Here is a 15,823-nt window from a genome sequence, read left to right on the forward strand (position 1 = left end):
TCCTGCCTCTTTATGCAGTACAGGGGATGGTTACAGTGGCAAATCCCATGTGAGGGCTCCAGGGTCTCATTCTTGCCACTGGTTTGCTGTAACACTCTTGGCTAAACCACTCTGCTCTTGTTTTCAAAGCAAGCAGTACAGCTTTGCAGGCGCACATGGAGAGTTCATGTGTGTGCAAGTGCCTCTCTGTGTAAGTAGGACCCTGAATCCCGTCCTGCGATGGCTGCATGCTTGTGAAAACTGGGGTCCTTTTAAGTGTCCCCCAGGCCCTGGGTGCTCACTGCTGGGAGTGGGCACTCTGCAGGATTTGCTGCTCAAAATCATGGCTCCGTGGGTTTGGTTTTCCCATGGGTGTGGTTTTGCTGGGAAGGAGCGAGCATCTTGTCCATCCTTGTCTTCTGTGGGATGAGATCTCGGAGGTTCCAGCAGAGCTGGGAGATCCCACGTGCTGTGGGGCTGCTCCGAAGCTCTTGTGGTGGAAACCTGCCCTCAGGAAGGGCTGATGCTGAGCACACGCAGAAGACACCAGTTGCATGGCCCAAGCCCTGCTGAAATCTGTCACTGCTCAGCAGACACCTTGCTGCTCGCAGCCAAGTTTCTCTCTTCCGTAGCTCTGCAGTGTCCTTGGATCCTGAACGGGGAGGTTTTGTGCTTTTCTAACTCCTGCTGCTCACACGTAGGGAACGTTGCAGTTGCAGGATGCGGTGTCCAAGGTGGGGCTGCTCTTACCTGCTTGCAGTGCAGCTGGAGTTGGGCTGGACATTGTCTCTTCTGCTGACCTGTTGAGCACTGCAGCACCTCCCTGACCTGTCTGCCTTTGGGCATGCCAGTTGGAATTGCCCCATGGCCCTTGCCCTCTGCCTGCTCCTGCTGCTGAGTTGGTAGCTCCTGATCTTGGAGGGGCAGCTGAATTCTGCCTGGAGAGCGCAGTCAGGAGCCTCGGAGCCGGTCTGCAGTGCTCCCCACTGAGGCATGCAAACAGCAAACAGCTTTGTCTGTCACAACTGCAGAGGCTGTGTGAGGAGCTGTCACTCTGTTCTGACAGTGTCCTCTCCCATCAGATGGCCCTGGGCTCTCTCACACTGCCTCTCGTGTAATCCCTTGGCTGCCTTCCATTTGGCTGGTGCTTGCCACGGCGCTGACCCGATTTCCTGCCCTAATTCAGCAGAGGGGCTGCCAAGGCTTTGCAGCCCCCAGGGTCTGTGCTGCCCTGGGCTGGTGTCCCTGCTGCCGTGGGAAGCCCAGCGTCACAGGTAGGAAAGCCCTGGGACTCTCCTGGGAAGCTCCTGGAGGGCAGCACCTCCCCAGCGCCACAGGGAGCGGCTCCCCTTGCAGCAGAACAGGGGCTGAAAGCTGGAACTTGCCTCCTCTTCCAGTGCAGCGCTGGAGGAGCTGTGGCCTCTGCAATCAGATGGCCATTAAAATACTTCCCTTGTTTCCCAGGCTAATTGATCTCAGTCAGTGATTTAAATCTTCCCATGGCAGGAACGTTCTATTTAAAGGAAACTGCCATTTAGATGAAAAACCCAAAGCACCACACCACTGTCTGCCTGCTCTTCTTCCTTGGGAAGCTGACGAGGACGATCATTGGGAGGTAGAAAGCAGACCTGTTTCTTCTCTTTCTCTTTGGTTGTGTATGGACACTTTCTTTGTTTCTTCTGTATGGTCAGGGGCAGGCACAGACCTGGAAATTCCTCGCTCCAGGATTATTTTCAATGGCCTCTCACTAACTGGAATGTGTTATTTTGTTGAGGATTCAGCTGGTTGTACAAGCAGCATTAATCCACGTTGCTGCAGTGAGTTAGGGGAGGCCTTCCTAAGAGCTGTGCCCAGATGTGCTGCACAGCTGGGAGAACACCCAACAGCATGGACAGATGAGGTGTGGATATGGGGCTGGGGAAGGGAATAGTTTCCCAAATGGCTGCTGGACCTGGGCACAGAACCAAGCCTTGTTTTTCCCAGTCAGACCTGACCTGAGTCATGAAACCTCTGCAGCGAGCACCTTGAAACAGCTCATTGTGTGCATAGGCAAAATCAGTCTCATCTCGGTGGCTGGAGCTGGATGGGATGTTTCCTGCCAGCACTGTGCAGAGTGCATTTGGCTGGGCCTTGGGGCAGTGGTCAGGTACTCCTGCCCTCTTCTGCTATCTGGAGGAGCACCGTACCCACTCCTCAGTGCTTCTCAGTTGCAGATAAAAGGCTGCTTACTGTATAGAAATGCAGTGGGTTTGATAACTGAAATCAACATGCTCACTGTTTTCAAGTGGATTTTTCCCATTGATTAAACCTTTGCATTTTACAATAGTGCTTTGCTAATTGGTACTTTGCATACACAGGAGGCTGGTGTGTGGCTCTCTCCACCCCAGCAAAGATTTAATAGCAGATGCAGTAGCAAACATTAGTTATTACTTAGGTTTCCTTCCTTTTATAAATGACATTACAGAACGCTTACCAGCGCACTCTGAACTATTACCATAAATAATTAAATCTAAATTGCAGTTGACAAAATAAGAGAATAAAGCCCCTTTGATGACGCATTACCCTGGCTCGCTTCCCTTGTCGTTGCCCTTGCTCCACTGATAATTTGCAGAAGAGAGTCATTCATGCTGGGCCCATGTGTGCGGGGGGCTCTCGTGCTCTGTGAGCTGCAGAGCATCCGTGGAGCCTGGCAGCAGATGGCAGCAGGGGCTGCACCACGCATGTGAGGCTGGTGGAGAGGGTGGAAAACGCGTGTGGTGGGTTGGGACTGGAGCTCGAGCAGGTCATAGTCATGGAAGCACAGGACAAAGAGCCCCTCTCCAGCGTCCTTGTAGCCCCCTTCAGACACTGGAAGCTGCTCTGAGGTCTCCACGCAGCTTCTCTTCTCCAGGCTGAGCAGCCCCAGTGTTCTCAGCCTGTCCACGTTCAGGCTGATGAAGCAGGGCTGTGTTCGGGAGCTGGTGCAATGAAGAAAGGTGTGTGGAATGTGTGTGCTCCATGGCATGTGATGGAGGAGCCGGTGGCTGGCTGCAGGCTTGTCTCACTGAGATCCAGATCCCAGCAACTTAGAGATGCATCTGACTCCTCTCTGCTGAATGGTCCCTCCCATGCTTTTATCCACAGAGGATTAGCCTCCGCAGCAGAGCTCACAGCTTTTAGCTCTGGAGGTCCTGGCTTTGATCTGTTGTTGGCCAAGACAGCAGTTGTCAGATAAGATGGTCGTAAAAATCAAGGGAGCTCCATCTTAGACGTGTTAAGACGACATCAGTTTGAAGTGAATCTTCCTCCACTGTGGGAGAAAGCTGCTCCATTTGTAAGTGTTTGAGACTGATATGTGATAGTGCAACAGCACTGACCAAAGGGAAGGAAGATGTTGAAAGGAGGGGAGGCTGAATTGCCCCACAAGCAATTTGGGTACATGACAGAGTGCCTGCTTGGGTTCAGGAGCCAGGGGGATAGTGCAAAAAGGCTTTTTCCCCATGGGTGTGGGCTGAAGGGGGTGCAGAAGTTAAGGTGGGGACATGTAGGAGGTTGTGTGGTCAGTTGGTAGGTGGTGGGCTTAGTGTCGCACATTGTTCCTTCAGTGATAGAGTCTTCATGGTATGCAGGAGGAGGCAGCATCTGAATTGCGTCCTCCTCGAAGGCAGAGATCCCTGCTTCCCTCCCAGATCCTCTTGCTGGTTGTGTTCCCCATGTAGGCAAGGAGGTGCCTTGCTGTCCTTGTTTCTGAATTGCCCTTTCCTTTGCTGCCTTCTCCATCTGCCAGCTGCCACCCAGGCTGTGGTTGCTGAGGGTTTTGGGCTGGTTGTCATCCCACTCAAGGACACTGAATTAAGCTTCTGTGTCACCTTGTCTAAGTGCCTGATGAAATTAAACCTTCCCTGCTTGGATTGAGTGATGTAGCTCTTTGGCTCTTTTCTGTGTGCCTCCTATAGGAACTGGAGAGGAAATAAGTCATCTTTTGAAAGCGCTTCCTTGGGGGCAGGAGATGCTGTCACCTCCCGGGTCTCAGCTGTGCCCCTCACTGCAAATGCTGATTAGATTAATGTCTGCTGAGGAGCACCTGGGGACAGCAGCAGCCACGGGTGCTTGGGACCCAGTCATGGGTGTCTCCTGGTAAAGGAGCTTTTCCCAAGCAGAGGTTCTTGCTGCTCAGCTTCATTAGATGGTTAAGTTAGGGGAAAAGAGCATCTGTTTGTTGTGTAAACAAGCGCCTTGTGTGGAAAGTGTGTGAGAGAGGAGAAGTGTGTCTTCACCAGCCCTGGGTGCCAGAATGAGGGCTTTCACTCTGGGTCAGGCCTTACCAGGAAGCCAGTACTTATTCCTGTGGGACTTTCCCCTTTGGGTGTCCTTTTCACTTGGTTCTTGCATTGGTTATCTCCCCAAGACCCTGGCTCACATCAGCTTTTCATCTGCTTGCCAAGGGCTGTGTGGTTGTGTCTTTTTGAGACCAGCAAGATAGGAATCTCCCGGGGCACTAAAGGGAATCTCTGAGGGTATTCCCACCCTTTGTGTGGCCTGGCAAGCCCAATAATATTCTTAGAAGGCAAGCAGAGTGCGTCTCAAGGCCGCCTGACCAGAGGAATGTCGTTGTTGAGTGCGTGTGGGATGGAATCTGGGCTCGAGTTGGCCTGTGGGACACAATCTCTGAAGAACAGTTTGATTTACTCTGTGCCACTCTTCCCCTCCAGTCAAGGATGTTCTCTTGCAACTTAATTGGTCCCAGTTCCCACCTTAGAAAGCTGCTGTGATGTTCCCTGCACTGCGGCTGCCTTTAATTTGGGGGGATTGTTAAAGTTCATGAGCGCAGTCACGTTTTATGCCATCTGCTGCATGCAGAACCATCACTGGGCACTGAACGGAGTCGGGAGCGGCCTTGCGCTGTGACTGCTCCTCTGAACCCTCCTGCCCTCCTTTTGCTGCCCAGGTTTGCTTTTCTGAGCAAGGACTTCTCTGGCCATGTTGATGTCCAGTGTAATCGGGCTCCGGCTTGGGTTGGGGTTCTCATACTGCAGACGTTAAACAGCCCTGGTAGGGCTTGGCAGAGGAGCCGCTCGCTCCGTCCAAGGACACAGCAGATAACAGCGTGACTGTGGAAGAGATCACGGCTAACCTGGACCTGAGGAGTGCCAGGAGGCAGCATTAGAAATACATTCTGGACATCTACCACTAGGACTTTGAAAGAGGCTACTGCAATGAATGGTTCACGCAGTTGACATGGAACATGGCTTGACCTGTTTTCACAGCAGCATTGCGCAGAGATGAAGCATGTCCCGTCTTGCTTGTTGCAGACATGAAACGTTGCTGTACCATGCAGGCTAACTTAAACCTGGTGCTGGCAGCTTCATCTCTAATGCACAGCATCGTTTCTGTGTGCCTTTTGAGGCCAAGAGGAAAAGCAAAGCTTTAAAGAAGGAAGAAACCAAACCCAGCCCAGCAGAAGGAGCTGCGCGTGGTTTAGCATTCCACAAAGTTTCCCCGAGTCCTGCAAACCTTTAATTGACTCAGGAGCATAAAATTGAGAAGGGGAGAGAGTGTGAGAGCGTGCGGAGTGGCGCGAGCGCGCTGAATAATTTATTGTCCTTTGAAGTTGCAAGAGAAATCTCAGCTGCCTTGGGGAGCTGTTTCTGCCCGCTCTGAACGGGTTCCTCCTCACTTTCAGCTCATTCAGAGGCCGATAGCTTTGCATTCTCTGCATAATTAATGAGCATAGCTCCCCCCCACACATACACAGAGCCCCCACAGAGCGGTGGGGTGAGGAGGCTTGGTGGGGGTTTTAATTAATAAAGTCAAATTAATTTGGCTCCGTCCTCTTCCTCCCTCACCTCCGTGGAGCTGCTGGGGTTACTCATCAGGCGGAGCATGCCGGTGAGTGCCAGATCTTCAGCCTGGGCTCGGATCTGTTGGAACGAGTGTATACAGTGACACTGGAGGTGTTCTGCAGATGAGCAGTTAAAGATCACCTTGAGCCTAGCTCCTGTGATCATCGCCCAGCGAGCCAGGAAGATCCTTCAGCTCTCGTTGTTGTCTGCCTCTATGGGTAGGATGTGCTTGGGTTTGAGGGCTTCCAGCCTGCTCTTTTGCTTTGTGATAGGTGCCAGGCACTGGGTTTGTGACTGATCTGTGGCAGAGACAAGCACCCTGTGTGCTATGGAGAGAGGTGGATCCCTTCCATACATATGGATGTATGATGGTAGCCTGGAGAATTCCTGCTGAAACTGGATGACTTCATGCTAGCTGCTGTTCCCCTGCGATAAGGCCTGGTTCCATCTCCGAAAACTAGACCAGAAGGAGGGATTATGCTTTCCCTCCAGCAGGCAGGAGAACGTGGTTTTTCTCACCTTGGGTGTCAGAACTAGGAATAGATCTTTGGTAGCCTCAGTCTTACCCTGCTTCCACTGCTGCAGGCCCGTATCTCCTTTTCCAAAGGGTCTGTATCTGAGTGAGTGGCAGATAGGAGCCTGTATGGATGTGCCAGATCCCTAAAATGACAAAACTCCTGGCAAGAACAGCTTGGTACGGTGCTGGCTATGGAAGGTGTGCTGCCTCATCCAGGCTGAGGGGCAGGGTGCGAGCTGGCAGCGCAGGCTGGCATCAGAAAGGAGCAGGCATTGGGGTTGTTGGACAGCCAGGGTAGCAAAGGGGGATGAAATGAATTCTCGATCTATCTCACCCATCTTCTGCTTGTGTTAAATCCCATGCTGGGTCATATCCTTCACTGCTCTCCTTCATTCCCTGCGGCCTTGCAGGAAGGGAGAGGGGGGAATCTTTCAAGTGCCATTCCCCTGTGTCCAGCCGGGAATACACCTGCCTTCAGTCCTGTCTAGCCCAGCTTTGCTGAGGTGGGTGCAGGCTTTGGTGGATCAGCAGCGGGGGAATAGCAAGGTGGAAGATCTCACTTCTAAAAAAACATCCTTGGTCTTTTTTTACCCTCCCTTCCCAGCCTCGCCAGTCCCATCTCCCTGAAGGGAGCCAGGAGCTGCTGACAGTAAGAGGAAGTCTCTGTCTGAAGCCTATAATTATCCTGTCTGCCTTCCCAGAAAAGGCCAGTTGGGGAGCGAGTGTGCTCGTGTTCCGCGGCCCAGCCCCGCGTTCTGCTGCCTCCCCAATTACTGCTTAATGGACTTTTTATGATGATAAGACGACTGGGTTGGGGAGAAGTTATCGACGGGGAAATGGAATATAATTCACTCCTTGTTTGTTTGTCCTGTCAGAAACCCCTCGTTTTAACTTTCGTTGTGAGGCACTGGGAAACAGCCCGCGGGGAAAAGAAGTGCGGGATCTGCTGGTAAAACCCTGCATTTGAGGTCCAGAGTCTGTGCAGGACCCTTCCAAAGGGGTGTTTTCAGTCTTGTTGAACCTCTCCATAGAGACCCTCCCCGTCACCTGCATCAGTCCTGCTCCCGGTTTGCAGCTCTGGCTCCTCTTGTGAAGACAAATGTAAATCACAGAGCCATCTTCCCTGCCTCTACCCCTCTTGCAAGCTCCCCCGCTCCCCAATGCCGCTGCTTTGAAATACAGACCCATTCCAAACATCCCATTCTTGCTCCCCACTCTCCATCTGTCTCAAATTTGGCTGCTCTCTCCCGTTTTCATCTGCTCCATGGTTTGTCTCCTCCATGTAATCTTCACTTCCCTGCTCTGGCTCTGAACACCTCCCTCCTTTCCATCTTGCTCCAGTTCTCTTGCATTTTCATAGAATCAAACTGGTTTGGGTTGGAAGGGACCTTAAAGCTCACCCAGTTCCAACCCCTGCCACAGGCAGGGACCCCTTCCACTGGAGCAGCTTGCTCCAAGCCCTGTGTCCAACCTGGCCTTGAGCACTGCCAGGGATGGGGCAGCCACAGCTTCTCTGGGCACCCTGTGCCAGCGCCTCAGCACCCTCATACTAAAGAATTTCTCCCTAATGTCCAGTCTAAATCTTCCCTGTTGATGTCTCCTTATCCCCACTGATTTCCCATCCTTCCTACCCTCTGCTCTCCTCTATCTCCCGGTCACTGGTGTGACAAAGCTGTTCCTCTGCTCCTCCGGCCATGCTTCCAGGCTGTCCCCCACTGCTCAGCACTCCCACCCAGATCCCGCAAATGCAGGGCACGCAGCAGCCCAGGTGTGTGAAACACATCTCCTCCAGCAGCTGAGGAGCACTCAGTGCATGGCTGGAGCTGGATCGTGCATTCCTGGAGAGGATTGGGGGGGGAGATGAAAGTGCTACCGCCCAGGGCTGTAGCTAGGGAGCACCTTGTGCTCCTTGTCCCCTTGTGAGCCTGTGGGAAATGGTGATGGGAAGCAGAGGAGGAAGAGAGGGGGTTTAACCCTTTGTATGCCAGCGAGAACACCATCGGATTCCTTCCTTGCTCTTGAAGTCAGCGAGGGGTGAGAACTAACGAGAGATGTCAGCGCTGAAGCCAACGTGAGCTGGTGGCTGGGACATGACAAAGCTGTTGTGTGGCCTTCGGTTTTTATCTCCTCCCACCAAGAAGTGCACCGGGAAGAGCGTCCCCGAGCTCTGTCTCTGGTCATCTCTGGTGGTTCCTTTCCTGCTCTGTCGCGGTGTTCAGAGGCTGTGGTTGTGTGCGGTGCCCCCCGGGGTGCTGAGTGCTGCCCTGAGAGCGGCCTCTGCTCTGCTCCTGGTGTCTGGACCGAGGCAGGGATGAGCAATGGGGATCGGCACCTCCGCGCTCGGGATGTGCGGGCAGGGAGAGTGCCCATGGTCAGCCCAGTCTCCATCAGAGCCAGAGCGCTGCATCCCCATTCCGGAGCCTGGGAGAGCAGCAGGATAACACTGACCGTGAATGGCTCGATGGTCTCATCTTTACCTTCGTTCTTGACAGGCAGAGGAGCACATATGTGTGTGTGTGCACAAACACGGGTAAATTTGGACCTGCTTGGTGGTTTTGAGCTCGGATAAAGGTGGCTGCTGGCTGACGTGCCCTCAGCCTCCCTGGCAGTGTGGGCACTCTCATGGGGGGCAGCCCCGCAGGGAGCTCAGCACGACGGGGCCGTCTGTCGGAGGGAGCAGTGGGGCTGCTGTGTGCGCTGGGCAAGGCTGTGACAGGCTGGCCAAGCAGCCGGGAAATGGCCTGGCTGTGCTCTGCCTTTCGCTTTGGTTCCTGTGGCGGAGCTCAGGCCCCGCGTTCCCCAGGCCGGGAATAATGAGTGTTTACTCGCCAGCAAAGGAGGAGCTGAATGCCGGCTCCGGTGTGCGGGCTTCCACCAGAGCGGGGACCAGGGGCACCAGGAATGGAAGCCAGACCTGGTAAAGGACGGGGTTTGTGGCTGCAGGGATGGCTCCGCCGGGGACAAGGGGCCCTTGCAGCCAGGCTCAGGCTGCTGTCTTCATTCAGGCTCCATCATGGAGGTGCTTCCCTGGGTGTGAAGCTCCGAGGTGAATCTGACCCCCTCGGTTCAGCACCGGGTCCCCGCTGCGGGGCTGGAGGTGGGGGCAGAGAGCCGGGGTGCAGGGGTGTGGAGGTGCCTCGGGACCCCTCGCTCTGCTCCTTCCTTGCAGAAGGCGAGGCAGGCAACGCAGCGGCGTGGTCAGGGACCAGCCTCCGGCCACCTCTTGGTGCCTCTGGGGTGAGACCCCCTGCGAGCATGGCCTCCGCTGTGGGGGCAGCTGGAGGGGAGCGTGGCGGCCGTGTTCCCGAGGGAGCAGCCGGTTCCTGCCCCGTGGCTGTGGCTGAGGGCAGAGCAGCAGCTCCAGCCCCAGCGAGGTCTCCTGGCCATTTTGGCAGCAGTGGCTGGGGTGTCCTCTCCCCCATGGCAGAGGGGCGCGGGGCCGTGTGCCAGCCCCCGTGCCCGTCGGCACTGAGGGCTTTACCGCAGGAGCTTCGCAGTGCAGGCACCCTGGGACGTGTCTGTGAGGCCAAATGCATCCTTGTCCCTCCGTGACCCCACTGCAGTGCTGGCAGTGCTGGGCTCACTTTGGAGACCAGCGTGATGGGAGCCAAGGATCCATGCTTTTGCTGTGTCTGCCCCCCTGCTCCCATTCTGCTCTCAGCTCAGACCTCTTCACCCTCCTCAAACCCACTCCTCAAACCACTTCTGGCTTCTCCGTCCTTTCCTCTGACTTTGGCTCTTGATGTTTCTGCTGTCTGCTTGTGCCTCGTCTGTTCGCCGTGGCAGCAGTTCTGAGGGATGTTTGGGTGTAACGGGTGAGGCGTCCCCTCCTTTTCCCCACTCCCACATCCCTCCTTGCTCTAAAGCTGCTCAGACTCGTTTGTCATCCGTGTCTCGGCACCAGGGAGATGCTGGGTTGGGGTTTCTTGTACATGGCTGCATTTGAAAAGCTTTTCCTGCTTTGGTGCCCCATGAAGGATGGAAGGAGAAGGGAGGCAGCAGCACTCTCCTCTTCTGAGGAAGGCTGCCTGGTATGCAGCCTTATGTGGGTTATTGCACCCTGCTCTGCAGTGCATGTGCCCTGGGGAGGAGTAGGGCACCCCCATACCCCATTGCAGCTCCTGCCCATCAGGGGCTCAGGGCTGTCTGGAAGGGGTGGCAGGATGGGATGGATGGGGCATGAGTGTCTCTTCCTTCCAGTTTGTATGCTGTATGGTTGCCAAGGTGTTGCTTGCCCCGGCTCTTGCTTTGGGGCAGTGTGTAGGTGGTGGGCAGGACTGAGAGGTTCGGTTTGACTCAATGGCTGTTAAGCTGTGGAGAAGAACGACAGGTACACAGGAGCCATCCGGCCTCTCCATCCCCCTCTCCAGAGACCCAGGCCCTGCAGGAAGACTCTTGGAGCAGGAATATTCCTTTAAGCTCAAGGTTTTTCCATTCCCGTTTTGATACTGATAAAAACCAAAACCCAGGTTCTGCTACTTTGGAAGCCGAGAAATGGGGAAAGAGGAATCTCTTGTGACCACTGGGCTGAGGTGGGATTCCAGCCTGGGCTTTCCAAGGCTGGCTTGTTCTGAGCTCTCCATGAGTGAAGATGCTGAAGAACATCTCCTGGGGTGCAGGGATGTCAAATGGGAATGCCTGTCTCCGATTTCTGTTCGTTCATTTAAAGCAGAGGTCCAGCAGACCAGGGGAAACACATAGTCCCTTTGGAGCGGGCTGAGAGTGTTTCACTTCCTCGTGGTGCCTTGTTCCTGCTTTTGGAGCCTTTCAGAGGGGTTTGCAGAGCTGGAGAGCGAATCCTACCTCGGTGTTCGCTGCAGGCTGGACCTGGCGTGGCGGAGCTGTGGCAGTCCCACGCAGCACGGAGGAGTTTGTTCCAGCTTCGTATCACCATCACCTTGCCTGCCATGGCGCTGCCTTGCTCCTTCTCGGAGGGGAGAGCGTTGTGCGGTCGGCGTGGGCTGCAGTGACAAGTGCTGCAGTGACTGGGGGTGCATAGGTGGAGAGCACAGCGTGGGGGGGCACAATCAACGTCTGGAGCTCAGAGGCTCGGGCAATTTTAGCATCAACCATTTAGCTGTGATTTTCACTCATTTTCCAAGTGAGTAGCACAATGGAGCGGGTTGGGGGGTAGGCATTCAGGCTGGGTTTCTTTGTCTCTCGCTGAGTTTGTCGTAGGCAGCTCCGCGCTGCGGTGAGCTCAGCTCGCACACTGAGCCCATGGAGCTCCCCGGAAAGGGCTGCTGAGCAATGCCTCCAAGCAGGCTATTTTATTTTAGAGCACCGTCCCTTTCTTCAAGACAGAAATAGAACCTTATTTTCCTCCTCAGCTGTGCTCTCATCATCCTGCATGCACTCATTTAAATGTATATGTGACATTAAGGATTATTAGGGGCTTTTATTTTAGGAAATGAACTTGCATCAATAAAGTGTTCTTAAAAGCCCTGGATGTTTTTGCCTGTACCTTCGGAATTGACTTCCGCAACCTCTTCAGATATTGAACTGAGGAGAAGAGAGGAAGGAAGTCAGGTTGCTGGCAGAGGGAGCATGTGTATTTCAGCCTGAAGCAAGGTTTTGGGTTTGCCTTTCTCCGATGATCCCCCGGTGCCGTTACCTCCAGCGGGACTTGCTTGGTGACCTTTAGCGGTAACATTGCAAAGACGGCTGACCTCCAAATATAGATTGGGGTATTTATAAAGCTGGTGCTTTGTACCCACAGCATTCGGGGGGACATAAACAGCTCCAGCGAATTGTATTTACCTCCAGCATGGAAACAAATGCTTGATTGCATCACGTGAGCTTGCTCAGTGGCTTTTATTTATATCCTGCTGGCCGCACCGGGCAGGGAAGGAGAGCATGCTTCCTTTTATCTTTCGACCCCTAAAAGACCCTGGAGACTTGTCTCTAGCTGCCATTTGCCCTCTTCTGGAGCTCTGTGGTAGGCTCTTTCTATCTTATTTTACAGGCTGGGAGCCTGTACATCTAAAGAAGCACGTTTCAGAGTCACGTGCTCTCCTTTCTCAAGAATAACAGACGGCAACTTTATGATCTGAGTGATTTTATTTGAACACAGCTGTGGCCTCGTCATTTCAATATTTCAATCAATTTCCAACTAACTAGATGAGAGGAAACTGTGCAGGGAAGGCAGGTTGGAGCGCGGAGGGAGCGTTCCCAGAGGATGGAGGCAATACAGGTTCAGCACGGACACGTCTGGCCTCGTCCTCCTATCGCAAGGAGGCCACTGACGCCTCCCTTGGTCAGAAAGCCCATCCTGGCATCCTCTCCCCTCCAAGCTTTTGAAGGCAGGCAGACATGGATGGAAGTCAGTGGCAGGGTGGTGTTCCTTTGGGTCCAGGCTGGCTAAACCACAGCCCAGGCTCTGAGTGTGTTCAGGCATCACCGCACCTTTGAGCATCTGGTTATGAGAGGAGTTTGAAGAGCTCTTGGCTTCCTCAGCAGTGCGAATCCCTTGTTTTTCTCAGATGGCTCATGATGAGGAGAGGGGAAGGGGGAACTGCAGGAGCTGACTGCAGACTTGGCTGCCATGCTCTTGGTCTTGACAACTGGATTGTTTTGAAATGATCACAGCTTCTGTCTGTTGGGCTTTGTCCTCTTCCAAAGGATGGCTTATCTGTTGCTGTGTATGTGAACCAGTGAGGGGCAGAGGAAACACTTGCAGATGAAAACAGAGGTACTGCAAGCCAAGGAGGTTTCATACCATACCCTAAAGCCAAGTTCCTACACCATTTATCTCACCTTTTACCCCTGTATTGGGTATGTTCCTATAAATGTCCCCCATTCCTTGATGTTGTGGTCATCTGCTAGGATTTGGGGAGCACAATTCTGTGTTTTCAGGTTCACCAGCTTTTGGTGGTGATCATTAGTTGGACTTTGCAAGGGCAGAATGCTAAAACAGTTTAGAAGTCCTCTTTTCAGAAGCAAAAGAAACTTTGCAACATCATTGCATTGAAATCTCTTTGTTGTAATCATGTTGTGCTGTAGCTCCTTCGTATGTAAAGTGGAGATACAGACTGTTGTTTCCTAACAGGCCAAGAGGTTTCATTTCATCTGGGATCATTAGAGAACGGCAGTGATAACACAACTATTAATTACAAACAGGGTTTAGTCGAATTTGGTTTTCCTTGTGCCAGTGATGGGAATTCCTTTTTTCTCTTAAAGGTCCCCCTGTGTTCATTAAGAAACCTGTGGACCAAATTGGTGTGTCAGGAGGGGTGGCCTCCTTTGTCTGCCAAGCCACTGGAGACCCAAAGCCACGTGTCACCTGGAACAAGAAAGGGAAGAAAGTGAACTCTCAGAGGTTTGAGGTAAGAGATGTCCTTGAAATCTGTGTCTCTCTAAAGAGGGAGAGACTGACACAAAGCAGCTAGTGCTCTTCTTTGGCCATCCTCAGGCCTGATAATAAAGGGAGGTTTGGAAGGGGAGGAGTTTTAACAGCAGCAGGACTGAAATGCAAGCTCTTGGCCATGTCAACAGCTGGGCTTGTTCCAAAGCAAGGGAATCTTGGCTCACTTACCTTATTGAAGTTTTTTGTTGTTTCTTTTCCCCTCCTGGGACATAATATGAAGCTGCCTTCTTCCTTCCCTAAGAAAGCCCAAGTAAGCTGATGGCACTTCAGCTCTGTAAATGCACCTTTCAGACTCATCCGTGGCTCATTATTTTAACCCTGGGACAGCCTGGAGTAACGTTGCAGTTGCTGGCAAGCAGACCCAAGCAATTGGCATTGTTTAGATAGAAATGAGAGTGGAGGAACAAGGACTAGGAGGTCATCGTGTGGAATTTGCTGTGGGGCTCAGCCCTGCCAGGCAGCTGTGTGCTGAGAGGAGCTTTGTGGTGTCAGCTGCCCATGCAGATGGAGGAACAAGGCGGGGGTTCATCTTTATTTTGTTTTCACTTGCTCTGCTTCCTCCTCCTCCGTCGCAGTTGTGCTCTGAACGCCCACCCCACACACACCATCACCATGGCTCCCTCTTTCAGAGCGTTGGAGATGTACATAGCACTTTTGGGGGGTCAGAGACAGGGTTTGCTATGTGACAGTTCTCTTGTCATCTCGAGGTCAGTGGAGAGACAAGTTGACCATGTCAGTTATGTGTAGGGGATTGCAAGGCAGCTGCTGAAGTGTGTTTGTGAGTGTGTGTGCTTCTATAAATGCTTGTGCCTCCTTTTGGAGCAGGAACAAACCTTCTACTTGCAAGCCAAAGAGGCTTACTGTGTGTCTCTCTTCCCCTTTATCCCCCAGACAATTGAATTTGATGAAAGTGCAGGTGCTGTTCTGAGGATCCAGCCCCTCCGCACTCCCCGGGATGAGAACATTTATGAGTGTGTTGCTCAAAACCCTCACGGGGAGGTCACCGTCCATGCCAAGCTCACCGTCCTCCGAGGTAAGAGCACGCCTGCCTGCCATGTGTCAGTGTCACAGGGGAAAGGGAGCCTCAGCCTCTCTGTTCCTTCCTAGCAGTGGGAAGGCTGTTAAAAAATGCATGGCCAAGGCACAGGTCCGCCTTGTTTTGCTTTGTTTGGACTGTCAGGTCTGTTTTGCTCTTGCAGAGTAAAATCCCTGTGTAAGAAACAAAGCTAAAACTGGACCGCTTGAGGAGGTTTGACTGGATGATGGGCTGAGGTTCCTTCCAACCTGAATTATCCAATGAGTCTATGATCTTCCCTCCCCTCCAATAAAAATTCCTTCCCCAGGTTTATAAGCGGCACCAAAGCGTCCCCATCGTCTCCTCAGAAACGTGGCACCACTCATCCACACACCCTAGGAAACCTTCATTGAGGGAATCACTTAATGGGCTGAGGTTGAGTATGCATCTGCAGAGGCTTTTGTGCAGTTGTTATCAATGCCAACCTCTTCCCTTGAGCAAGGTACCTGGTTTGCCCTTCCGGGCATCTTCCCCCTTTCCAGAGGTCCTCTGCTCATGGTCTCACCAAGAAAACAGTTCCCCTCTTCATTTCTGTTCTGGTTCTTTTCCCACTTCTCTCCCCTATAGAGGATGTTTACATGGATGCCTCCTTCATGTCATCTGTTTGAAGCATGCTCCCTGAACTTGATGCGGGGGAGGGAACAATATGCTGGTGCTGTGGATGCCTCTGGACGTTTGCTGTTCTTACCCCGGAGATGGGCAGCATCATTGTGTGAAGCACTCAGCTGGGCTGCTTGCTAAAACTAACCCATTTTAGGGGAGAAGAGGTGTGGGGTCCTCTGCTCAAATACAGGGCAACGCAGGTGACCCGGGCAAGAGGGTTGTGGTGGATACCTGCCTGTTTGCTCCTGAAGGGAGCCCCACTTGGGAACACTGGCTATTGATGAAGCCAGCAGCAGAAGGGGCTGTAGCAAAGCCATGGTACTTGCAGTAGGAGCCATTATTTCTGCAGCGAGCATGGCTACCCACAGGTTTAGGTGCTCCAGCCAGTGTGTGATCCTCATAAGGAAGCTCTGCATCTGTGCCAGTTGCTTTTTCTTCAGTGTTCTCTCCATGAGCATCTC

General features: G+C 53.1%; 1 protein-coding gene across 1 annotated transcript in view; it reads left to right on the plus strand.

The window, feature by feature from the left end:
• PTPRS (protein tyrosine phosphatase receptor type S) overlaps positions 1-15,823 on the plus strand; it is a 138,936-nt gene that overhangs the window by 50,030 nt on the left and 73,083 nt on the right. The window contains exons 3-4 of the mRNA XM_061466905.1: positions 13,498-13,643; positions 14,576-14,717. Coding sequence (XP_061322889.1) covers positions 13,498-13,643; positions 14,576-14,717 — 288 coding nt within the window. The remainder of the gene's footprint in view (positions 1-13,497; positions 13,644-14,575; positions 14,718-15,823) is intronic.

The sequence above is a fragment of the Pezoporus flaviventris genome, unplaced genomic scaffold, assembly GCF_033815535.1.
Source record: "Pezoporus flaviventris isolate CSIRO_AGI_PZ_B2104156 unplaced genomic scaffold, CSIRO_AGI_Pfla_v1 ptg000043l, whole genome shotgun sequence".
NCBI lineage: Eukaryota > Metazoa > Chordata > Aves > Psittaciformes > Psittacidae > Pezoporus > Pezoporus flaviventris.